This window comes from Geotrypetes seraphini, chromosome 1 (genome assembly GCF_902459505.1).
Source record: "Geotrypetes seraphini chromosome 1, aGeoSer1.1, whole genome shotgun sequence".
In the NCBI taxonomy this organism is placed as follows: domain Eukaryota; kingdom Metazoa; phylum Chordata; class Amphibia; order Gymnophiona; family Dermophiidae; genus Geotrypetes; species Geotrypetes seraphini.
This window is the reverse complement of record NC_047084.1, coordinates 386,546,320-386,573,597: the sequence shown is the minus strand read 5'-3', so window position 1 is coordinate 386,573,597 and position 27,278 is coordinate 386,546,320. Positions and strand designations below refer to the sequence as shown.

At 43.6% G+C, this 27,278-nt stretch overlaps 1 protein-coding gene across 3 annotated transcripts in view; it reads right to left on the bottom strand.

Moving 5' to 3' along the window:
• The window catches only part of PIGG (phosphatidylinositol glycan anchor biosynthesis class G), a 327,814-nt gene that overhangs the window by 101,668 nt on the left and 198,868 nt on the right, over positions 1-27,278 (bottom strand). For all 3 annotated transcript variants that reach the window (XM_033916790.1, XM_033916782.1, XM_033916796.1), the window contains 2 exons: positions 9,733-9,924; positions 5,409-5,718 (listed from right to left, as the gene is read on the bottom strand). In XM_033916790.1, the coding sequence (XP_033772681.1) occupies positions 5,409-5,718; positions 9,733-9,924 (502 nt within the window). The remainder of the gene's footprint in view (positions 1-5,408; positions 5,719-9,732; positions 9,925-27,278) is intronic.

Here is a 27,278-nt window from a genome sequence, read left to right as displayed (position 1 = left end):
TGCGCTTATGTTTCGCATCCTCACCCAAAATTTGGCATCACAGACACTGGAATCGCATATCCGGTGGAATCGGAGGCAATTAGAACCTCCCCGGAGGATAGTGCAGCATCCACGCACAGTTCACGTCCCTCACAGGCCGCAGCGCATGTAGCACATGTCTGCGAATCCGCAAGCCATCCGCCACATTTAAGGCATGAATCCATGCCATCTGTCCTGAGGTGGCCATCTGTGAAGTTTGGAGGAAAAACAAAGTTTCTAAGTCCATAAAATACAGTTTTCAAAACTTTAAAGTAAATCCAAGATGGCCACCGTGGGTGCTGATTTTGACAAAAAAACGGCTGTTAAAAACGCAGGAAAACACTAAAAACAGTGAAATTAGGATTTTACAGGTGTGGGCATGTAAGGAAACCCTCCCAAAACCCCGATTTGAAGCCCCCCCCCCCCAAATTGGCAAGCTTTGCGACTCACAGACATCACAGAGATATGTGCTGCAATGAAAGTTTATGGCAACCTGTAAAACACAATACAAGCAAGGAGATCAGTACCTCAGGAGCTGAATAAACTGAATATTTCAGGTCTTCTGACCGCCTCACCTCCCCTGCCACCTCAGATCACAACCATCAGGACCCCTCAGGGAAATCAGGGAAGACATGCATCGCGGTTCCGATCTCGGCGTACCTCCTCGGAACCGCAGCAGCCTGCGCTCTACCTCTTTGCGGACGAACCAGGGGAGAGATGGCTCCCGAACCTGGAGACCCGATCCAAACTGCAGGCTGTCCAGAGGGCTTATTGCAGTTTCAGGCTTACAGAGCACCCTCCGGAAGCAGACAAACTTTAAAATGTCTGCGATCTCCCACCGAAGGATCATTCGTACGAGTTGATCCGCAGCACGTGGACAAACCCGCGAAAAAAAAATCAAAAAGGACTAGGAAAATAAAACAAACCATGAGCGGAATTAACTAAGATGATATCATGCAGAGAAGCTGCAGAACAAACTGAGCAACACAGGAAGCTCCCAGGCAGGTAGCCTAAAGGGGAGGGATCATATTTTAGTTGCCTGCAGCTGAAGCTAATAGAGATAGAAGATCCCATCCGTTCAGCATCCAGAGAGATTGTACAAGAATATCCTTTGCGCATTATAGTCTTGCGCTCAAGAGCCATGCCAAAGCCCTGTGGATTCTCCATGGGAACTGGCCCCTGACTCAGAAGCCCATAATAAAGAAGCAGCTTGAGGTTCCTGTCACACTGAAGACATACTAGGTCCACATATCACAGTTGGCGAGACCAGTCTGGAGCCTCAAGGATCACGAGACCCAGATGAGTCACGATCCTATGAATGATCCAGCCCACCATGGGCCAAGGGGGGAAATCAAAGAAAACCATTGTGCAGCCAGGGCTGGACCAATGCATCCAACCCAGAGTTTCCAGGTTCCTTTCCTCCACGGAGAGCTGCTGTCGCAGTCTGGTGTGGAAGGCCTGAGCAGCAAAGGAAGCAGCAACAACATTGGTCCCCAGAGCAAGAGCTTCAAATTGCTTTTTCAAAATCATGTCCATCTTGTGGTCCTGAGCATTTTTCAACATAATACCACACTCACTCGGGAGAGCCAAATGTTGTGGCACCTTTAGCTGGTCAAACAGCTGCTGGAACTCCGGTGCCATGGGATAAAGCCTGGACATGGCCTTGGCAATCTTCAGGGACCCCTCTGAGGTCTCCCATTGTTCTGTAACCAGTGCAGTAATATCCAGATGCAGAGGAAAAAAAGGAGGTCTGAGCATTAAGAGCCACTCATGACCGTGCACTGGGAAGTGGAGGTTGGAGCCTCCAGCTTTAGCTCTTTAATAGCATCGGCAATAAAGTGGTGCACAGAGACTGACTTGAAGAGGCTGTGGATCTTAAGGTCATCTCCCTGGTCAGAAGACAGGGAGGCCTCTTGACTGCTGGACCCAAACAGAGAGCAAGAGTCATCCAGGACTGAATCCAAGTCCTGAGACAAAAAAAGCAAGGAGTTTGACCTCCAGTCTGGCCAGTCTGTCTTCGAAAGGTCATTGGAGACAGAGTCCAGTCTGTTCAACTGAGAAGCAGACACCGGAGAGCTAGGCACTTCCTGGATAGACAGCTGCGTGCCCGAAGGCTGTGCTAACTGACTTGGTCTCATCATAAAGACTCTACATATCAGATTTACAAATTCTGGTGAGAAGCCTTGTGCAGGGGAAGCAAATGAAACCTGCAGAACCTCCGGCTGGGCTCTCAGTTCTGTAGACTTCACTTCTTGTCATTGTGAGATGGGGATCCAGGTGGGACTTTTAACCCAGCTCTTGGACCCACAGCAGATCCTTTGAAGACATGGATGGGGCTAAGCACTAAGCTCCCACCCCTCCTTCACATATGCAGTGGCACACAGTACATGGACACTCCCTGCCAAACACCTTCACAATTTTTACAAACACCTTCACAATTTTTACAAGTTACAGTGTTCTCACACCCTGAGGAGTCAATCCCAGTCGATTAAAATAAAAATTGAGGGGTTTTGAGGCAGCTAAAGGCATTTGAAAAAAAGAGCAAATGAAATCCAAGATGGCTACCGCCAGAAAAATCACACCAAAAACATGGACACTTAACTGAAAGATCAAAATCAATGAAAAAGATTGTTTTAGAGGTGGGAGACCTAAACCCTAACCTCAGAAACCCTCAAATTTAAGATTTTTAAACCCACCCCAATTTTCCCATAGAAAATAAATTGTATTCGCAGTTCTGTGGTGGTGCCTGCCTGTCAGCTGTTACAGTGCAGCTGGAGAGGAGGAAAGGACTTTCTGCTTCAGATGTTTCCAAATCAAGAAATCTTCAGATGTTTCCAAACCAAGAAATCTTTAGGCTGTTAGTCAGATCGACCCCGACCTCCACCCCTATTGAACCTCGTAGCTTGAGAGGGATGGGCAAACTCCATAGCTGGCACCCCAAGGGTTCTTACACAGAATCCCCACAGCCTGTGCTCAAGCAACTGAGAAACTCTGAAGGCGAGCTGGCTCCCAGGGGAATGGACCCTGAATCTTGAAGACTCACAGCAGGCTGGCTCCCCTGGTCCACCCGAAGGTTTGCCCTGCAGAGCTGCAGTCTGGCTCAGCAAAATCTGCATTCTTTCCCAGGCAGAGGATCCGCAAGAATAGGGTCTCAGGACACCAAAGCCTCAGAAAAACAAACTTAAGGCCGAAAAGAAAAATTACTATATTTTTCACTCCATAAGACACACTTCCCCCCCCAAAAAAAACTGGGTGGAAAAAAGGGTGCATCCTATGGAGCTAATACCCAACCCCCTCCCCCCATTACCTTATTTAGATTGGCGCCTGTCGCTCGCTGTAAGTAGAGGAAGGGAATGGCCAGGTAGGTGCAGCGATTGCACACCGCCGGCCCAGAAACCTTACCTCTGATGTCAATTCTGACGTCAGACAGAAGGTCCGGGCCGACCTTCTCTCCGACGTCAGAATTGACGTCGGGGATAAGGCTTCTGGTGCTGGCGGCGTGCAATCACTGCACCCGCCTGGCCCTTCCCAGCAATTTATTCTGTTCGGAGGGAGTGAAGTGCCGCTGGGTCCCCGCTCAGTCCTCGCTCTTGGGCCACGCTGATGAGTTCGACCCGCTACTTTAGCCAGGAGTCCCCTCCGTCTCTTCGTGGATGTGTCCTCACAGCGGCAGCAGCGGGAGGCAATGAAAACCAGCGGGCGGGCAGGCTTGGGGGGGCGGAAGAGGACAGAGGCTGGAAGGCAGTGTTAGGCCTGAGTTGGGGGGAGGGGGAAGAGGTCAAAGGCTGTAAGGCAGTGAGGAGAACATAGAAGGGAGGGAGGAAAAGACAATTGTTGGGCCTGAATTTGGGGGGGGGGAAGAGGACAAAGGCTGGAATGCAGTGAGGGGAACATAGGAGGGAGGGAGGAAGGGACAATTTGTGGGCCTGAGTTAGGAAAGAAATAAATAAATCACCAGACAACGGGGTGAGGAAGAGGACAAAGGCTGGAAGGCATTGAGGGGGACATAGGAAGGAGGGAGGGAAGAAGTGACAATTTTGGGGCCTGAGGAAAGAAAGAAAGAAAAATCACCAGACAACAAAGGTAGGAAAAATGATTTTATTTTCAATTTAGTGATCAAAATGTGTCAGTTTGGAGAATTTATATCTGCTGTCTATATTTTGCACTATATTTGTCTATTTTTCTATAGTTGTTACTGAGGTGACATTGCATATTTTAAAAAGTCATCTGCCTTGACATCTGTGCCTTGTCCCAGCCTACCACTAGACCACCAGAGGAGGGACAGGGTGCAGAGCCTGGCAGGGAGGGGGGGACAGAGTGCAGAGCCTGGCAAGGAGTGTGGGGTTGGGTGCAGAGCCTGGCAGGGAGAATTTGGTTCAGAATTTTTTTTCTTGTTTTCCTCCTCTAAATCTAGGGTGTGTCTTATGGTCAGGTGCATTTTAAGGAATGAAAAATACGGTAAACTAAGTAGAACAGATCAAAACTCCCTCTGCACAGTTTACTTGCAAAAGAAAAGACTGGAAGATGACACTATGCTCAGCTTTCATGTGGGAGGTGCTCAAAACTGCAAGCATTCGCACTTCTGCAAGTCCAGGTCACGGGAACAAATTTATTGCCATATATACGGACTCCATCTTTATTTTCAAAGCACAGACACACAAAGTGCCATAGATTTCTATGGTACTTTTTGTTGTCTACGTGCTTTTTAAAATGAGCCCCAAAGTCTCTTTTCATGCAGCATGTAGAGCAGTTTTCTAAACCTGAGCTGCAAATTCACTAAAGATATTTATCATAAGTATAATTTCAGCAAGTGTTTAGGGTGTCATACAATATTTATGACCTCATTTTAAAATTTCATGATGGAAGAGAAGCTGGTTATTAAAACTGAACTTTCACTTTTAGGTTTTCCTTAGTGTTGTTCCTGTGTATGTCCTTCATGAACAAGCAAATACCAAAATTAAAGCATTCTCTGTCCACAGTACAACAAAAAACGCTCACAAAACTGCCATAATCAGAACGGAGGTGGTGTGTTCTTTCCTCTAGCTCTGTCCATATAATAAGTTCAATTGGCTCTCCATCAGCAGTTTCAGATAGCCAACAGTCAGAAGTCTTAAAGACTTTTATCTCTTTCCCTTTATTTTACTACTAAAATGAAAGCCAAGTTGTCAGAAGCCAGGGATGTGTTACATAGTGTAAATCACCCAGTCACAGATTTGATATGCATGTTTTTTTTTAACATGGTACCATCTGCTGTGCTGTTCATAAAAATAGACTTAGTTCACAACTGTCCTTAAAATAAAAACAATTGTCAGGATCACAGTTAAAACAACACTCTGAAGCTTAGTCACAAAATTAAACTTTCTAAAAGCATAGACACTAGTGTGACTTACCTGAAAATAAAAAAATGCTTGGCCAAACCAATAATGCATTATAGTAATTTGAGTAGCATCATATTTCAGGATGTTCCAGATAAATGTCATCATTATATTCTGGATTAACAAACAAAATACCAGAACTGGAAGATTATGAGGTCGAAACAATAGAGCTATTAAGAGAACTAGTCCACTGTATATTTCCCATAATCCTTTACACTTTGTCTTGGAATCACTAATGAAGAGTTGGGATTTAAGCAAGTCTTTGGTGCCAGTGAAAAGAATTCCAAGAACAAAAACATAAACAAAGCGAGCTTCAATAATCCCCCTAAAAAAAAAAAAGCAAAAGATGAACAGTACATTAAACACAATTATTCACATCTGCTTATATTATACAGCTTTAAACATATAAAGTTGCTCTAATATACAGTAAAGGCGTGTGCACCAAAAGTGTAGAAATTTTATGTGCACAGAATTAGACAAGTTAACTGATTTTCATGCTGGCTATACAGCTGCAAAATCTGTGTGCACTTTTTACCCCTAGGCTTTGCAATAATTTTGAAAGTAGAACTATGTCTGAACGAGGGCAATTTTCTAGGCTAAATAGTTTCCCCTAAAAAATGACTGCCCTGTATGGAATAAAAACATTCACTTAATTTTGAATTTTGATTTTAACTGGAAATCACATACCCATGGGGCATTTGAGGAAATAATTTAAAATTCCAAAAATATTCCTTCTTGCTGCAATTCCATGCAGCAAGACATGTCCTCTTTTTTAGAGGACTGTCCAGGCGTCTGAAAGGCTTTTCAAAATCTGTCACTTTGTCCGGGTTTTGAAAAGCTTCAAGCTCAGGGCCACATCTGGAAGGCCTCTGTGCATGCACGGAGACAATGCGATGATGTCACATGCATGCGTGTGCCTTCATCACATCACACCTGTGCATGTTCATAGGCCCTCCAAATGCAGCTCTGAGCTCAAGAAGAGATTTGGGGGTTGGGCTGGGGTGGAATGGAGCGTGACTTGGGTGGAACAGGGTGGGGCTGGATAGAACTGGGCAGGCTTGGGGCAGGGCCACATGTCTGGATTTTACAGTCATAAAATCTGGTAACCCTAGTCATCTGGCTGCTGCCAGCATGGAACTTGCTTTTCTTGTTGCAATGAAAATTAAACTGAAGGGCTACAGTGAAAAAGAAGCTGTCTTTGGTGATGCCAGCCTCAAGAGACAGTGGTGATGAGCGCATTTTCTTCTGCCATCTAGGCTCTAGGACAGTGTATCTCAAACTGTGTGCCTCCTGAGATTCCAAGTGTGCCACGGCACATTGAGGAGGAAGAGAGGCACCTGCCAGCTGATTCCCCTACGTGGTACAGCGCCAGTGCTGCCTGATTCACCAAAGGCCTGCATGTTTTCCCCTTCTCTCTAGCGTCCTCTGGCTTCTCCCCTGGCCTCCCGGTCTCACCTTTAAAGCTAATTACAGCAGCCTACAGAAGATCGCCAGTAGGTAAAATGATTTTATTTTCAATATAGTGTCAGTTTTGAGAATTTATATCTGCTGTGTATATTGTGTGTATATGAAAAATGAAATGGAAAAAATTGCATTACAATTAGTAAAGGATTGGGATCTGAGGCAGAGCTTGGGTGGGCCTTTGGAGATCTTTGGTTGGAGTACTCAGTTGATATTTGTTAGACTTAGGGGGTACTTAGCTTGAAGTAGTTGAGAAACACTGCTGTAGGCAATCAGCTGACTCCAGTGCCTCTCCTTCTCTTCGGCCTTTTCCCTGCTGGCACCCCCTACTGGCATCTCAGGGCCCATCTGGAGGGCTTCTGCATATGTGTGGACGTCAACGAGATGATGTCAGGCACGTACGTGATGTCATCCCAGTGACGTCTGCGTACTTCTGGGTGCCTCAAACCGTGGCCACTACCTTTAGTGTGTCCCGGCTTGAGAAAGTTTGAGAGACACTGCTCTAGGAGGATGAGGAGGCTGCAGTGTTATATGCTCCTTTTTTTTTTTTTTCTAGGGTGAAGGGAGTGGGAGCCAGTAAAGTGAAAGCCACCAGTAAGATGTCACACTCAAACTGAGTGGATTTCCTGTCCTATTAACCCTCTTTCTTCCTCCCCTCTTAAAGTCAATCGATTTGTACCTTTGCTTAATCTTTGTAAACCGCATAGAACTTCACGGTATTGCGGTATATAAGCTGTTATTATTATTATTATTATAGCTCCCTCTTCAGTTTGTACCAAAGCAATTGAGCTCTACTGAAACAGGAGAAAAGAGGTGGGGCGCAGGGAACTTTCCTGGAAATAACATATATTTCTGTTCTGCTCTGTAACTGATAAAAAAAGAACAATTATTAGCATAAACTTGCAACATAGGTGTATCAATGAACCAATCTGCTGGTGCAACTAGCACTAACACATAAGGAACTGCAAAGCTCAATAACTCAGTACTTTATTAGTATATTAATCATACATGTTTATCCAAATGACAGGAGAAGAACTCCAGTTCTGGACCATAGAGTTGTCCGAGGCAGAAAGAAGGCGAACTGCAGAATGCACATGGTGGCTATATGGACTCCTGTGTATATTAACAGAAACAATATTATCCAGGTAAGAGCCTAATCTTTCATTCTGTTACATATACATAGGAGTCCTTACATTAGGTGACGTACCAAAGCAGTGCCAGACATCTAGGGAGGGACAGGTGAGCCTGCCCGTAAAACTGAGGACCAAAAGCATATGCTCAAACTGCCATGTCCACTCTGTAGAAATTTGTAAAGGTATGGAGAAGAGACCAAGTAGCTGCTCTACAGATCTCTTTAGGTGAAATTGCCCGGGAATCCGCCCATGAAGATGCCACATTTTTGTTTGAATGAGATTTGAGAGAAATAGGCAGCTGTTTACCAAAGCCATTGTATACTGACAAAATTGCCATGTGAAGCCACTGGTGATAGAAGCCTTGGAAGCTGTTCTGCCTAGTCTGGATGGACTAATTAGCACAAAAAGATGGTCGGAAAAGCGAGACTCATTTGTCCTTTCCAGGTACTGGAGTAGAACTTTTCGCACATCTAACCTCAGAAATATCTCAATCTTGCTTGTTCGAACCTGTGTAAGATAAAGATAAAAAGTGGGTAACAAAACTCTTGGCTGACATGATAAGCTGACAACCTTCGGAAGGAAATAAGGTACCATGCACAGAGAAATTCCAGCTTCTGAGATCTTTAAGAAGTGCTCTCAAGAGCGAGCCTGCAATTGCGTATCTGTCTTGTGGAGACTATCACCTCCAGGAATACCATCTTCACTGAGAGGTCCAGAAGAAATGACTCGTGGACAGGCCCTTCAGAATGATATTCAGATTACAGGATGGAAAAGGCTGGCATATGGAGGTTGCAACCTGCGCACTACCTCCAAGAACCGGGTCATATCAGGGTGAGATGCCAGAGATTGTTTTCCCCCTCAAGACTGGAAGCACAAAAGGCCCGCCACCTGGATCTTTAAAGATGCTACTACTAGACCCTTTTCTAATCCAGTTTGAAAAAATGCTAGGATCACAGGAATTGGCACTGTGAAAGGCTCAACCTGATCTTTGGAGCAACAGAGCTGGAAAGACTTCCAGGCCTTAACTTAGGCCACACATATTGATTGCTTCTTTGCTTGTTTCTTTGCTCAAGAGAGTAGCTATGACTATCTCAGAATAGTCCTTGCGGGTCAAGGACATGTGCTCAACAGTCATGCTGTAAGACCAAAGAGATCTGGGTTCTCCATGGAAACTGGATCCTGACTGAGAAACTAAACTAAACTAAACCTTATGTTTATATACTGCATCTTCTCCATAGAGATGGAGCTCAGAACGATTTACAGGAACTTTAATATAAGGAAGGAAAAACATTATAAAAGTTAGTGATTATAAAGAGGGTAGCAAGATTTACATTTTTGAGAATAGCCAAGTTTTCAGATGCTTTCCAAACTCTCTAAAGTTAAAAGGGGATAGATTCCATACAAACGTAAGGAAGTTCTTCTTCACTCAGAGAGTGGCAGAAAACTGGAACGCTCTTCCGGAGTCTGTTATAGTGGAAAACACCCTCCAGGGATTCAAGACAAAGTTAGACAAGTTCCTGCTAAACTAGAACGTATGCAGGTAATGCAAGTCTGTTAGGGCACTGGTCTTTGACCTAAGGGCCGCCGCGTGAGCAAACTGCTGGGCACGATGGACCACTGGTCTGACCCAGCAGCGGCAATTCTTATGTTCTAACTACTGGGGAAGAAAAAAATAAGAACAGAAGAGAAAAAAAACAATCCAGTGCTATGAGAGAGATAAAAGCTGTAACTGCTGAACAACTTACTTTGAAATATCTTGATTGTGTTGTTGCCATGGAAAAACCACATTGCCAATTGCTGACCGGTAACTGTAGATTCCCAGGAGGCCAAGTGCCAATGCTATTTTTGATACCAGATGGCATCTTCTCTGAACCAGCACAAAGATCATTCCTAAGGAGACAGCTGAAAGAAGTGAGAGTGCGGCTTTATGATCAGAGCTGCAAATAAAAAGAGAGAAATCAATTAAAATGTTTATTACAATAAATAATTCACATTACAAACACAAGTAATTTATTCTTTATTTGTTTTTTTCCAAATATATTTTATTGATTTTGAAAAATATACAAAACACAAGGTAGCAAAGTGTACAACAGTAATACTTGGTCTCAAAAACTGTTCTGTACTTCACTATGGTACCCATCCTCCCCCCCCCTTTTCAAATATACAATGTACACTGCAAACGAAGTTATTCCCCATTCAAGTGTGTCCGTTACAAATAAAAATCAGGCATTCAACAATTGACTACGAGCTCTGGGTGTCAGTGTGTGCCAAAATGGCTCCCAGCGAGTACTAAATACTCGCCCCTGCATAGTGTCCAGTGAGGAAAGTTGTAAACGTTCCATAGAGGCTTGTTGTAACATCAAGGTATGCCAATGAGCGAGTGTTGGTGAATCTGAGGAAATCCAGCAATGAAGTATCACCTTCTTCCCCAGCAGGATTGCTCAATCCAAAAAACTCCAGAATCCCCTTGGAAACAAACGAGGAAGGGACTCCCAGGTAATTAGCAGTATCAGAGGAAACACAAAGTTGTAATTCCACATAGCCATAATGTATTGATGAACGCGCTGCCAAAATGTCTGTACCTGCAAGCAAGACCAAAACTGATGTCCAAGAGTGGCAGGGGAATGATGACATTTGAGACATTGATCAGAGTCACATAGTCCTGCCCTATACATGTACATTGGAGACCTGTAAAGAGGTAACAAAAATTTATAGTTCATTTCAATCAATACCATACAACGAGATGTCAACTGAGCCGCCCTATGAATCCCTATTTTAATCATGTGACTGGTCACCACACAGTGAAGATCCAGTGACCATTTGGCCGCATAAGTGTCGATGATGAAATCGCAGGGGAATCAACACTTGCGCAGACAAACATGGGGCCTCAGATAGGGTCTCCATCCGCCTGTCTGCGATACAGTTCTGAGGCAATGAACGAACATAAAAGGAGAGTTGTACATAGGAAAGCCAGTCATTTGCTGTCCAACCATGCTCCCCCTTAAGTTCGTCCCATGATTTCAGGGTCCCATTTGAGTGTACCAATTGAAAAAGATACTGGTTAGTACTGGCCTGCCATACCGTTGAGGATAACGGAGGCATGCCCGGAACAAAGTCTCCATTTCCCTGTAGAGGTAAATAAGGTGTCACATGAGATGGTATGTGAAGTTGTTGACATAGGGTCTGCCACAAATGTCGCAACGGTAACAGCGGGAGGTTCCATGCAGATGACATCTTCGGAGGCAAGCGCTTCACATGGAGCTGGTAACTAAAATGATAAGGGAGCACAAAGAGAAAGTTCCTATCGTGGAGCCGAAAAGTGGCTAGTCCCCCAGAACCAGTCGTTAAGATGTCGCATCTGACACGCCTGAGACAACATTCTGAGATTACGCAGTCCCAAGCCACTTAGATCTTTAGGCTTTGCCATGTGGGACAAAGACAATCGAGCTTTCTTGCCATTCCACAAATAGTTTTGGAGGCTTTTACCAATGAACTTATCATGTTTAGCAGATAACAGCACAGGTAGCATCTGAAATACATAAAGCCACTGGGGCACTAACACCATATTATACAATGCTATTTTCCCCATTAAAGAACGGATATACCCTCCAGTTCTGCAGTTTTTGTTGCATGAAAGTTAAAAGGAGGGGGGGGGTCAATATTTAAAGCATAGAGTTTAGAAAGGTCAGGGGAAATGGAAATACCCAAGTAGGTCAGGCACCCTGGGGCCCAAGCAAGGGGAAATTTGCCCTGCCATTCTGTCTGCACCTCCGGAGATAAGGGCAAAACCATCGATTTCTGTTTGTTAAGTACCAGACCTGAATACATACTATACTCATCTAACAGTTCTAAAGCTCGGGGAAGTGATTGTTGTGGCTCCCCAAGGGCCAACAGGAGGTCGTCCGCAAATGCCAAAACCCACAGCTGCGAATCATCCTCCGGCAGGCCCTGCAGGTCATCATCAAGCAAAATCGTAAGTGCCTCTAGCAATCGGGAAGGCAGACGTAATGTGTGCCATTCACCAGGATACAAGCCATAGGGTCTGTGTATAGCAGACGGAAAGCTTGGGGAAGTGATCATTGCAATTAAAATCATCCTTTCCAACTGGAAGAATTTAGCAGCCACTGAATACAATGCTTGGTGAAACATGGTTTGCTTGGTGGCCAAATACGAACACATTGCTGCAGAGCGACTGCGGTCAGTGAAAACGTTTGAAAAACTCTGGGCTTCTCTTCTGGAATTTTCTACTTTTCCTCCCCATCCCTAAGGTCGATTCCTTGGACTATCAAATGGGTTGATTGGAAATTACTTTCAATGTCAATACTATACTTTCGCACTGCTATGCTTTTCCTGTATTGAACTTTAATACTGCACTGAGTCCTTTTTCAATGAGTGATATCCAGACAATGCTCTATATTTTTCTTTATATTGCCTATGCCAAACAGTGATTTTGTTGTTTTATTTCGCTTCCTTTCATTATTATTATTATTATTTTATTATTGTACTGATTGTATTGTGGTGCTCTCTTCTGTACCAGATATTATGCATTAGTATTCATTGGTCTGCACCATATGTTTTGTATTGATTGTTGTGGTTTTATAAAACCTAATAAAACATTTTTGAACTGAAAAAAAAAAATCAACCTATCTTGACAAATTCAACATTCTAAATAATAACCAGTCAGGTTTTCATTCTGGACACAGCACTGAAACTGTCATTGCTTCTCTACTAGACTTCCTCCATAACCTGTTTAGTCAGGGCACAAGTGCACTAGTCCTGCAGTTTGATCTTAGCAGCACCTTTGACTTAGTTGATCACGCCATTCTTCTGAATTGCTTGGAGTCAATCGGACTCTCGGGCAACGTGTTAAAATGGTTCCAGGGTTTTCTAAGTAAACGCTTTTACCAAGTTTACAGTGACAATACTCATTCCTTCAGCTGGGTTAACGCATGTGGTGTCCCGCAGGGCTCCCCTCTGTCCCCCATGCTGTTCAACATCTACCTGGTCGCTCTAGGGCAGGGGTGTCCAATGTCGGTCCTCGAGGGCCGCAATCCAGTCGGGTTTTCAGGATTTCCCCAATGAATATGCATTGAAAGCAGTGCATGCAAATAGATCTCATGCATATTCATTGGGGAAATCCTGAAAACCCGACTGGACTGCGGCCCTCGAGGACCGACATTGGACACCCCTGCTCTAGGGAATCTACTGCAAAATTTGAAGATCAAATTCTACATCTATGCTGACAACATCACCATAGTCTTTCCCCTAACTAACATAACCCCTGAGACAAACATCCACCTGGCATCAATCTTAACTCAAATTGAACTATGGATGGCCGATTTCAAACTGAAACTCAATCCAGAAAAAAAACAAATTCTTCCTGGCAAGTCCAAATGATAAAATCAAAGATTCATCAATCTCCTTAAATGGTCAAGTCTTTCTCATCACAGATTCCATAAAAATTCTAGGAGTGACACTAGACCGCTACCTTACTCTCAAAGCACACACTGACCTACTGGTCAGAAAAGGCTTCTCTGCCTTATGGAAGCTAAGAACCATCAGAAAGTACTTTGATGCTCCCTCATTCCGCTTACTTGTACAATCCTCCATCCTAAGCTTACTCGATTACTGTAACATTATCTACCTGGGATCCTTCAAAAAAAACCATTCAAAGACTACGAATCATCCAAAACTTGGCTATCCGTCTGATCTTTGGACTAAAAAAATGGGAACACTTAACTCCCTACTACCAAAAACTCCACTGGCTACCCTTGGAAGCAAGAGTGCAATTCAAGTTTGCCTGTTTCTGTTTCAAAACCATCCTTGGTTCGGCCCCTCTATACTTGGTTCCCCATTTTATCTTAGATCGCCCATCCAGACCCACACGCAGAACCCATCTGTTTAGCCATCCAACTCTAAAGGCCTGCCATTACAAAAGATACCTGAATAGAACTCTCGCCTTCCAAGCAGGTTAGCTTAATAATTGGCTGGCCACTATTATCTCACGCTCCTCATCCTACCTAAACTTCAGGAAACTACTAAAAGCTAACATATTCAACCGATTTATAACCTAGACCTCTATGCCCGACCTATGGCTCCCTTTTATTGCTTCTGTATCCAGTTTACCCATTCAAACTGTATCTTCATTTGCTGATTGTACTTATATTCGCTGACTACCCAACCCCCTCTTTGTTATTCCTATTTTCACCAATTGTACCTTTTCGATGACTGTCCAGCCCTTCTTGTTGTACTTATTTTCTCTGACTGTACCTATATTCGCTGATTGTCCAGTCCTTCTTTGTTGTAAACTGCCTCGAACCACTACAGCTGTGGCGGTATATAAGATATAAATTATTATTATTAACCAAGAGTTCAGTTTGCCTAGTTGAAAGGCAAATGTCCTATTCAAAAATTTCTTGTAACGACAGTTCTTAACTGAAGGATACATAAACATTAGATTATTATGAGTGTTTTTTGATGAGGTATAAAAATTAAATTGAGAGTCTAGATATCCCGGAACCAAACCAAAAAGAGATTTAAAACAAAGGCAACTAAACTTAAAAAGAACACGTGCATCAAAAAGCAACCAATGTAATTGCCGATAAAATGGGCTAATGTGATCATATTTCTTCAGGCCAAAAATTAAGCGCACTGCCATATTTTGTACTAATCAAATATGTTGTAAATTTTTCTTAAATGATGCAAGCTAGATGATATTACAGCAGTCGAGGACAGACAGAATTAGAGACTGTACCAAAATTCTGAAAGAAACAAAATCAAAATATCTTTTGATAGTTCTAAGTTTCCAGAGGATCATAAAGCATCTTTTTATCTTAAGGTCAGTATGATCCTCAAATGTTAACTGTCTATCTAATGTAACCCCTAAAATCCTAATAAAAGGAACAATTTCAAAGGTTTGATCATTGATTAAGACCTGTTTGTCTGAAATGGTATCATTTGGGCTGGCAAGAAAAAATTTTGTTTTATCTGAGTTAAGTTTAAGTTTAAATCTAAACATTCAAAGTTATATCTTTGCCAAAATTTCAGCAATCTGGACTTTTACATCAGCATAGATATAGAATTTGACTAAGTTTTTGCAAAAGGTTAGCCAGAGAAATCAAATATATATTAAAAAGAGTGGGTTACAGTGGGGATCCCTGAGGGACGCCAGATGGATTACTCCAGGTGAATGACTATGTCCCAGTAGAATATACTTGATAAGATCTACTGTGTAAAAATCCATCAAACCATCTACGGACATTCCTAGTGATTCCCATGGTCTCCAAACAAATCAATAAGTCATGGCCAACCAAGTCAAACGCACTACTCAGATCTAGTTGTAGAATCAAAACATTTATACCTAGGCTAAATTGCATGTGAAGATACTCCAATAACGATGCAATAACTGTTTCAGTACGGAAACTCAACTGATAATTGTGCAAAATATTAAATTTATCCAAATAATTAACCAACTCAACATTTACCAAGCCCTCCATAATTTTCGCAAACAATGGAATGCTAGCCACAGGCCTATAATTAGTTTTACAGGTAATAGGCTCCTTTGAATTTTTGACAATGGGAGTAACTACAATGTGGCCAAGATCTTGTGGAAATCATCCCTCATTAAATAAGAAAATAGTCCATCTAAATAATTCAGTTTTAAACTTGAAAGATGCGTTACTCAATACATTGGGAGGACAATTATCAAGCCTACAATTAGACCTAGTATACTTCCTAAATAGTTTACAAAAAAGGAACCAGTCTGGAGAATTAAAATTAGACCAATTCATGTCTGTTCTCGACCCATCCAACAACAATTGCATCATCTCAACCCTGTCCAAATTAATAAATGACCCAAAATCAGATCTTAACTGGATAAATTTGCATTTAAAAAATTCAGCCAAACAATCCACAGTTGGAATGCATTCCGAACTTTATCGTTTTTTAGATTCGGTGTCAAGTAAATTATCAACCAATTTAAATAATTCTTTACTATTGGTGTTGGCTAATCCAATTTTAGATGCATAATATTTGGCTTGATTGTCAATAATTAAATGTTTATATTCTTTCAGTTTATGTCTCCAGGAAACCTTATCCTCCCGTTTACCCGATTTTAACCACAATTTTTCCATTTTCCGTAATTTTCTCTTGAATAATAACAGTTCCTCATCATACCATTTATTAATGGATCTTGATCTTTTTGAGTACGTTTTCAATGGTGCAATGGTATCTAAAGTCAGGTCCCTAAAACTATTCCACTCTGATAAAAATTTATCAGCACAATCTAATTCCTTCTTTAATTCATAATGTGCCCAGAATTCTACTGGATTAACTGTTCCTCTACTAGCAATTATTATTCTATTGTCAGAATTATCAGCATATTGATATGTGGTTAATTTTTTCTGACATCTAATTTATAATTCACACAAACAATGTTCAGACCAAATGAAGTCAGCCCACCTAGCTTCAAACAGCTCAATTTGTGGTAAAGAAATATCTATGGAGGAAAAAGTAACCAAATCAATATGATGCCCTTTTTGATGTGTTTTTTTCGAAATAGGTAAAAACAAACTTAATAAGGATAGAAAAGTAAACAAATCCTTAACTTCAACATCATCCACTTGATCTAAGTGAATTTTAATATCTCCCAATAGCAAATTATAAGAACCTCTGGTGGAATTTAATGAAAGAAAATTATAAAAATCTTCCTTCACAGTATGCCATTTTTTTGGAGGAATGTAAAATAAAGTGACAACAAGAGAAGTATCCAGACATTTAGAAGATAGTCTACAAGAAATAATTTCATAATCTGAGTTGGATTTGGAATCAAGTTTTACAAAATCAAACTTATCCTTTAGAATAATTGCTACTCCACCCCCTCTCTTAGGGCTCCTTTTGCGAAGCTGCGTTATCAGTTTTAGTGCACGTAGCTTTTTAGCGCACACTAAACCCGTGCTACGCAGCTAGAACTAACGCCAGCTCAATGCTGGCATTAGCATCTAGTGTGGACAGCAGTTTAGCACGCGCTATTACGCACGTTAAACTGCTAACGCGGCTTCGTAAAAGGAGCCTTTAGTGACCCTAGATAACGGTATAATTTTAAAGCCATGAGGTAAAAGTTTGTTAATAACTGGATCGGTATCTGAAACCAACCAAGTTTCTGTTAAAAATACAAAATCTGGATTGGCCTCTTATAACCAGTCATGAACCACATAAGATTTATTTCTAATTGAACGAATATTCGTATAATACCCTTCTAAATTACAAAATCTAATATTAGACCCATAATAGTCTGAATCCAATAAGGAATTAGAATAACAAACTTGTTTCAACAAATGTCTTTTTGTATACAACTTAGAACAGTGGTCCCCAACCCTGTCCTGGAGGACCACTAGGCCAGTCGAGTTTTCAGGATAGCTCTAATGAATATGCATGGAGCAGATTTGCATGCCTGACACCTCCATTATATGCAGATCTCTCTCATGCATATTCATTAGGGCTATCCTGAAAACCCGACTGGCCTGGTGGTCCTCCAGGACAGGGTTGGGAACCACTGATTTAGAAGTAATTAATATCGAAGTAATTAATATCGAAATTTGCCAAGGGCCTGACTCTGCGTAGTCATGAACAAATCGATGAGTGACAGGGAACTGACTAAATCTTTGATTTTGAACTTGAGAAATGTGAACAGGAATCGATTCAGAGTAGATTACCCCGCTTGCCCAAGTTTTATAACATAAAAGATAAATAAAAATCCCTAGCAGCCAAGAATTCTGTTCTAGAATGTTGCCTGAGGAAGACCTGGGCTTCAGTGTCTCTCTTATATTTTTAAGTTTTTAGTTTTATTTTGTTGGTTTCTACTTTATTTTGTTCCTTTCATCTACCTTATTCATAGTTTTACAGGGTTCTGTACTTTTTTCTTTTAATTTTCACTTGGACGAGTCAGAAAACATCTTGGATAGGAGGAATTTGACAGTTATAGAATCACAGCATAACTGTCTACTAACCTAAAGGCCTGGAACGGTTCATTTTCAGCAGACGCCCTTCCTACCTGCGTGTGGTGACTGGAGATCGCTGCGAGGCGGGACCAGCGGAGGCATGGCTGATCACTGCTGGTGGTTGCCTAGGATGGGGCAGCGTCTGTTCTCTCAAAAGGTGTTATGTGCTCGTGACTGATGGGTAAAATCTCTCTCGGTAGGATGCAAGAGACACCAGGGATCAATCAGGCCAAGGTGTCACAAAGAAGGCCTCTAGTTAGACCAGACGACTGAGAGAAACCTGGTCCTGTTCTATCCAAGTTGGGGTCAAGTACCTGATTAATGTCTCCCAATAAAATCAAAGGGAGTGCTGGGTCCATAAGACAAGTTTTTAAGTTATGTGTGTGGGTTTTGGAGTGGTCCTATCAACAGATTCACAACACAGGCTCTCACATAATGTCTCTATCATATCGCCTCTCTCCCGGTTTTTCTCTAGAGTATACAGATTGAGATCTTTATTTTATTTTATTATTTTTGCAATTATTACAAGTTAAAATTATTACTAGTTAAAAAAAATAGAGTTACAATGAAGAAAAACAAGGATATACAGTAAAACCTTGGATTGCAAGTAACTTGGTTTGCAAGCGTTTTGCAAGACAAGCAAAACATTTGATCAAATTTTAACTTGCTATACAAGCAATGTCTTGCAATACAAGTACATACAGTATACACACATCACAACTGAGCTGATGGTTCTTCTCTCTCTGACGATGCAAGAGTGCAATGACTGTTCTAAACGAGCAAAGTCTTGCAATACGAGTACATACAGTATACACGCATTGCATCATCACAACTAAGCCGATGGTTCTCTCTGACGCTGCGGGAGTGTAGTGACTGCTCTAAAAGAGCGAGGTCTTGCAATACAAGTACGTATAGTATTTTGTATTAAAGTTTTTGGGTTGTGGAACGAATCGTCTGAGTTTCCATTATTTCCTATGGGGAAATTCGCTTTGATATGCAAGTGCTTTGGATTACAAGCAATGCTTCTGGAATGAATTATGCTCGCAAACCAAGGTTTTACTGTACTTCAAACCACTTAACAAGCCAGGCCTGCCATCTGCACCTTAAGGAATGCCACTGCTAATCCCTTGTCCAGGCCCTCTTGAAGAAAGGCCAGTATCAATCATAGTGGGGCTCTATTGTCCTCCACATTCTTCTTATTTCACCAGTGCTGAAAAGTATCCCATGCCTTGGCAAATGCAGCACTGAAAATTATTCTACGTCTTGGCATATGTCGAAAGAGTGGATGATTTCTTGGCCTTCAGTGGGGTGGTAATGACTTCTGAATGTCCTTTTATGGCTAGCACAGCAAATTCAAGAGCCATGCCATAACACCCAGGTGACCCGGATATTCTAGAGTAATTAGCCCCTGTGTGAGAAAGTCCGGATACACCTGGAGCTGGAGACATTTATCCACTTGTAGGCATTATAGATGCGCATATCAAGGATGGCTGGGCCAATCTGGGGCCATGAGGATCACCCTCCCTGGGTGAGATGATATGCAACGGACCAGTCTGAACTTCGCCCATGATTACACTAGTGTGTTCAGCCCTGCACTTCAGATTTTCCATTTTCAGCTGAAAAACTGAAGCGCTTTCTTGATACGTGCCATTACCATTAAATCAAACATCGAACATCCCCCAACGTCCAACAATGTCTTTGGAAGCCCAGAGAGCCAATGACCACTCTTCAGGGTCTAATGTCTGTCTGGTCGAGGCTGAGGTCGAGGCAGAAGGTGGAACCCTTGTGAGAAGCTTGACCAGATTTGAGGTCGAGACTGGGGAAAGTGGATCCATACCGCCAAAGAGTTTCTCCACCTGAACTTGACGACGTTTGATGACTCGAGGTTGAAGGGTAGCACAGCGGGGACACGACTCCAGACGATGGTCAGGTCCCAAATGCTGAACACACCACCTATGTGAGTCAGTGAGGAAGATTGCGCGCTGGAACCGGCTACACTTCTTGAAGCCTGTGATTGGCCGGGACATAAACGGAAAAATAGCCCGCTGAAGCCGTGAGGCAGGCCCTGCTGTGACACAAAAGAAAAATAAAATTAAGTTGTTTACTTCTGGTGACATCATGCGGTTGAGCAGATGCTGAGAGGCTTTGCTCCCATCCTCGAACCCCCTAATTGTCTGCTACAAGCCGCAATATTGCCACAGTGTTGGTGCGGCCAGTGAGGAGATTGTTTCCTGCTGGTGCTGCCTGTTTTTTTGGAGCTCCCCCGGGCTATTTATGGCATCTAAACCGATCTGCAGGGAGCGGGAGCATGGTAAGCCCCTTGAGCCTAAGATGGCGTCTGTCACCAGTCCTTCGGCCCCTGCAGCTAACCCCCTGTGGGTGACCAACCTCGTGGCAGAAATAGCGGCGGTGGTGGAGACTGCTGTTGACAAAAAGCTACAGCAGTTAAGCTCATGAAAGGCTGGACAGCATGGGACTGGAGCTTGATGAGACTCAGGCCTGGGTGAGTGCCATGGAAGATCGGCTTTCTCCCCTAGACTCCAGTGCTGCCCGCATGGAGAAGCAGATAGCCCAACTGACCCAAAGGTGGATGATTTGAAAAACAGAGCCCGCCATAATAATTTGAAGCTGGTGGGGTTGCCTGAATGTATTGCTGACGCAGAGTTGATTGGGTTTCTGGAAGTGTGGCTCCCTAGTCCATTTCCCTGGATCCCCGTTTGGGGAAGCTCCGAGTGGAACGTGCTCATTGGCTGGGGCCCAAGGGATCCTGACCCAGCATGGTAATCTTAAAAATCTTAAACTTTGCCCATAAAACTGCAATTCTACAGGTGATCTGGGCAGGCACAGGATTATGCCACGAAAACATAAGAACATAAGCATTGCCCCTGCCGGGTCAGACCAGGGGTCCATCGTGCCCGGCAGTCCACTCCCGCGGCGGCCTCCCAGGTCCATGACTTGTAAGTGCTCCTAACCTAAAACGTTCATACCCTATTCATTTAATATCCTGTAAAGTAACCCTCTATCTGTACCCTGCAATCCCCTTCTCTTCCAGGAAGTCATCCAGTCCCTTTTTGAACCCCAGTATTGTACTCTGTCTTATCACCTCTCCTGGAAGCACGTTCCAGGTGTCCACCACTCTCTGAGTGAAGAAGAACTTCCTTGCATTCGTTTTGAATCTGTCTCCTCTCAGTTTTTCTGAATGACCTCTTGTTGTCCCCGCTAGTCTGAAGAATCTGTCCCTCTCCACCTTCTCTATGCCTTTCATGATTTTATAAGTCTCTATCATGTCCCCTCTAAGTCTCCGCTTTTCCAGGGTAAAGAGCCCCAGCTTGTCCAACTTTTCAGCATATGAAAGGTTCTCCATGCCCTTTATCATCCTTGTTGCTCTCCTCTGGACCCTCTCGAGTATCACCATATCCTTCTTAAGGTACGGCGACCAGTATTGTACGCAGTATTCCAGATGTGGGCGCACCATTGCTCGATACAGTGGCAGGATAACTCCCTTCATTCTGGTAGTGATACCTTTTTTGATAATGCCCAACATTATGTTTGCTTTCTTTGAGGCCGCTGCACATTGTGCCGCCAGCTTCACTGTTTTATCCACCAATACCCCCAGGTCTTTTTCAAGGTTGCCTTCCCCCAGTACCCTCCCTCCCATCGTATAGCTATACATGGGGTTCCCTTTCCCTATGTGCAAGACCTTACATTTCTCCACATTTAAGCTCATCTGCCATCTTTTTGCCCACTCTTTTTGTTTCCAAGACTACTCACCTTTGATGGCAGCACATAGGAAGGAATTCACCCCCATCTGTTCAGTGCTGTTTGACAATAAAATGAAGTTTGCTCTCCTCTATCCCGCTCGCCTTCGGATCCAGCGGGAGGGCAAAGCGCAAATTTTTGATTCTCCCAGTGAGACCCTTACTTTTGTATCCACGCTGGGTATTGCAGTGGCCCCCCAGGTGGACCGTCGCAGGCGGCCAGAGACAGTAGCTTCCTCTACAGGGGACTCTTGACTTTTGGTTGGCTCCCATTATGGTGGACTGGCAGTGGTTGGTATGGATGGTGAGCCACTGATGTTGTTGCTTGTATGCTAGTTGGTGTGTTTGCATGAGTGGCTGGCTGGTGCTGGTGTGCGGTTTTGAATGATTAGAGCGTGTGATGGTTGGGGTGATGGGGTACGGGTTGATTGTGGGGGGTGCTCTTGTAGTTTTGGGCAATTGGCTTAGTTTTCTGTGAGTGGGGCTGAGGTTGGGACGATTGCTGTGAAATCAGGTTTTTGGGGGTATGTTTTGGGATGGGTGTGGGTTGGGGGGACCCCTTGTGGTTGGGCCCTGGGGGTTTGCACTCCAGTGTCTGGGTTTGGTTGTCTTGGGAGGAACTGCAGGGGTTTACTGTGGATCTGCTGGTCTGGGGGGGTCTGGTGAGGACTGGGCATTGGACCCCTTTGTACCTGTCTTGGTATCTGTTTTTTGTTCTTTGGTGGTTTGAAACTGGCTGATTCCGCATTACAAGCCTGTTCGTGGAATGTAGCAGGTATCAACTTGCAGGTGAAGCGCTCCAAAATCTTACAACTTCTAAAAAAAAACAACACATGCATATTGCCTGTCTTCAGGAAACTCACTTATCTGATGGAGAACATGATAAATTGGCCTGGGGTTGGGTTAAAGAGGTCTACTATTCCACAGGCACTACCCATAACGCAGGAGTGGCAATCCTATTAAGTAAATATCTTCCTTATACTGTCCATAGGGTTGTTACTGACCCAGGGGGAAGGTACCTGTTTCTTCACCTGGAGGTCCAGGGTCAAGAATTGGTGATTGCTAATGTTTATGCTCAGAATGTCTTTAATATGGACTTTTTCCAACAGATTATTGGTTTATGTGCTACCTTTCAAAATCTTCCTCTTCTGATGTTTGGTGATTTTAATGTGGTTTTGGACCCTGATATGGATTGTTTTGTAGGGGGGGGGGGGCATCTCCCTCTGACTTTCGACCAGCGCAGGACTTTGCCCAGTTTTGTCAGATGTTGAACTTGGTAGATGTTTGGCGGCTTTACCAACCAGTGGATAAAGACTTCACCCATGTGGCTCGGGATCATCCCACTATGTCTCGCATAGACTATGTCTTGGTGTCCTCTTCTTTTCTTTCCCGGGTGACTTGAGAGGAGATTGGGACCCCTACTGTATCTGATCATGTTCCTATGTGCGTGGAGGTTAAGGGGGGTTCAATTTGGGGCCTCACCGGATCAGTGGAGATTTCCTCGTTATCTCTATTGGGACACCGGTTCCAGGGAGCATATTCTTAAATGTTGGGAACAATATTTGTTGGATAATACTCCATCCCTTGCTTTTATGGTAAGCTGCAAAGACGGTTCTCTGGGGGAAAACTATTGCCTATGTGGCCAAGAAGCAGAAAGCCTATTCGCGGAAATTGTTATATTTACATTGCAACATTGCGGTTTTTAAGCGCAAATGGATTGCTTCTAGAAGTTTAGTGGATAGGGACTCCCTTCAGGTTGCTAGGGTGGCGTTACAGGTTCTAAAATCCCACCAATTTTTTAAACAACGATTTTATAGATATGGGAATCGTTCGGGCAAATTGTTGGCAAGGCTGGTCCACCCTTGGCAGGGCCCTCATTTTTGTAAGGGGCTTTGACATAACCAGTCCTTTATTACTGATCGGGACCGACTTGCTGAGATTTTTTATCGTCACTTTCAGGGTCATATTGAGGGCCCCTTGGAGGCCTTTTTCGCTAGGGTAGTGTCTCAGGGGACTTTTCCTATCCATGCTAATCGTGCACATGTTGTGTTGATTCCTAAACCTGGTAAGAACCTGGCCTTCGTGGATTCTTATTGTATATTCTTATTCCCATTTCATTGATTAACTATGAATTGAAGCTTCTGGCTAAAATTTTGGCCAATCGTCTTTCTGTTTTGCTGCCCGAGTTAATGGACCCTGATCAAGTTGGTTTTGTCCGAGGGAGGCAGGAAATCTGGAATGTTCATAAGGTGATGGCAGCTTTGGGCCATAGTGCTACTCACTCTCTTCCAGCTCTTTTGATCAGTCTTGATGCCCGTAAAGCATCTGATTGTGTAGATTGGGACTATTTGTTTGAAGTATTGGACAGATTTGGGTTGGGGGGTCCTTTCCTGGATATGGTACGCCTCTTGTACACCTATCCTAGCTTGGCAGTGTTGGTTAATGGTCAGGTTTCAGCTTATTTTTCTGTGGAGCATGGTACCCCCCAGGGCTGTCCCCTCTCCCCTTTATTGTTTATTCTTTCTTTGGAGCCTTTGTTGCGACGAATTCAAGAGGATGGGTTGGTCTCGGAGTTATCAGTGGGGCGGGAGGAGGTGCGTTGTCTGGCATTTGTGGATGATATCTTACTATTGCTGACTCGGCCGGGCCGGTCTCTTCCGTGGGTCTTGCAGTTGATTGGGATTTATGGGGAGGTGTCTGGTTTCAAATTAAATCTGGATAAGTCGGAGGCTCTGGCCATTTATGCAGACTGGTCTCTTCCCTTCCCTTTGTGAAAGGTAGCACATAAACTAAAATATTTGGGGGTTTATATCACTTGTCATTTAGCTCAGGCTTACCGAGAAAATTCCACGGTGTTATTGGGGAGAACCAGAGACCTCTTGGGTATGTGGACCCGTTTTCCACTGTCATTGAGGGGGCGTATAGCTCTCTTTAAAATAGTTCTGTTTCCCCAGTGGGTGGGTGTGATGCAGACTTTTCCTATGTATATTACTAATAAGGATATTGGTACGTATCACTCTGTATTACGCAAATTTCTCTGGAATAATAGAAAGCCCCGCATGACACTTACTCAACTGTCTCTGCCTGTAGGGTGTGGGGAATGGCACTGCCGGACCTGAGGTGATACAACATAGCCTGCCTTCTCAGACACCTGGTTTACTGGATAAAAAACACCCAACTTTACACTCCTGTCACTCTTGACCAACAATCGATGGCATCTACCCATCTGCTCTATTATCTTCATGCGAAGCACCCACAACAAATTTTCCCCACTAGAAATCATCCTTTGTTGCGATCCATGAGACAATGTTGGCAATGGTTATGCAAGCGCATGCATTTGCTGTTTACGTCTACAGTTTTGCTGCCCCTCTGGGGTAATCGAGATCTGGACCCTGATGCTTCAAAAAGGTACTTACAGCGCTGGAGTGCTCGGGGACTTTGTTATGTGTGTGATGCGGTGATGCCGGAGGGAGTGCCTCGTTCTTTTCAGGACTTGCAAGTGGAGGGTTTCCTGGAGGCCACTGATTGGCTTTACTATTGTCAAGTCTCTCACTACCTCCTCTCTTTAGATGCTGCCACTTTGAATGACGACATGGCGGATATGGTGAGTGAGACTCTGACTCTATCCCGCTTGACCAGGACTAGTTTGTCTTTCCATCAAACCAGTTTGGGGAGTTTTAGTGCTCCCTAGGACTATGAGGGTGTGGCAGCTGTGTGGAACCAGGATTTGTCTCCCTCTGAGCAAGTCACAAGGGAGGGCCTCCGCCTTCTTATGAAACATCTGCCGTGGCTGATTCGTTCTATAGTTTTGCAAGAATAGCAATACAAGTTTCTTCTGCGGCTGTATGTGTCTCCATACCGGGCCTATGTTTCTGGGTTTGCATCACATGCCCGGTGTCCTAAGTGCCAGTCCACCCCAGCGGGCCTGCTTCATATGTTTTGGTCCTGTGACTGACTTCAGACCTTTTGGTCTTTTGTTGCTCTGTATTTACAAACTATATTGAGTAAGCAGATTCCTCTGTGGGCGGATATTTTAGTTTTTTCTCAAGTTACTACATTGCGCTTGTCTAGAGGGGGTAATTTGCTGATACACAAAGCATCCTTATTGGCCAGAAAATGTATCCTTGTGTTGTGGCGTCAACCTGAGGCACCTATGGTAACGATGTGGAGAAATGAAATGTTTACCTTATTAAAATTTGAATACCTGGATGCACGTATGGGTGGCCCAGGTCCCTGGAGGAAATTTCAGAGAATTTGGACCTCTGTATGAGAAGGTCTGTCCCATAGAGCCAGAAGTTCACTCCTGAACTTTTGACACTGGAGTGCTGGCGTGAGGGAGGTGTTTTGGATATTTTAGGCCTCCTTGAAGGATCAACCCGGAGGTCCTTGCATTGTCTGCTGTTGACTTTGTACTGTTGTTCTGTTTGGAGTGTATGTTTGTAATATATAAAATTTTCAATAAAAATATTTTTTTAAATTAAGCTTTTTTTTTTTTAATGAAAACGTGCAAAGAAACACAGTGACCCTGTAAAAAATAAAACACGAGCTGCGGTGAGAGAAGGCACAAAGTAGAACTGAGTTTAGCGCAGAACGTCGAATAGGACTTCTCGGCTCCGCAGAAAACTGAGAAGTGAGGAGACGCGTGCCCTGCGTCGGGTGGGAATGCACTCGCGCATGCGCAGTGTGGCAGTCATAAACTTTTTAAAGTTCTTCAAGCAAATCCCTGGATTGCATCACCCACATATTGAGAATAGCTACCTGCTTGTCCTAGGTAGTGCTGCCCGATTCAGGAAAAAGAATTTCGATTTGATTCGATTCAGCCTATTGAATCGATTTTTCGATTCGATTTTCCTGCCCAATTGGGTTTATTTTATAGTCTCTTCACCCCTTTTATAGCCTCTTCACCCCCTTTGCCCTCTCCTACCCACACTGGCGCTGTGGTATAAACAAACAAACAAAAAAGACATTTCCTCTCTGTTAAATCCTAGCTCACGTTCGCGGTCTAACACCAGCTCTGGCAGGATATACATTTCAAATCTGACATATTGTAATCATAAAATAGAAAATAAAATTATTTTTACTAGCTTTTGTTGTCTGGTCATTATTTAAATCATGTTGGACCCAGACTTTGGTTGTTTTCTGATAACTCGCTTGCCAGGGTCTCCCACCCATTTGTCGTTTCCTTATTTCTCTTGATAACCATCCATCTTCCATCTCTGCCTTCACCTTCCGTTTCCCTTCCCTCCCCTGGAGGTCTGGCATCTTTCCTTTTTTTCATCTCCATAACCGCAGCTGCAGCGATGGACCCCCACCATCCCCAGATCCACCATCTCTCCTTTTCTCAACTACTGTTTCATCCAGCATCTCTCCCTCCTTCCCCACCACCCGAGGGTCCACCATCTCTCCCTTTCTCTTCCCAACTACCCTCCTATCCAGTGTCTCTATACCCACCCCCCTCCACACCATCCCTTGTGTCCATCTTCTCTCCCTTTCTGTTCCTTCCCTCCTTAAATTCCCTTGTCAATCATCTATCTC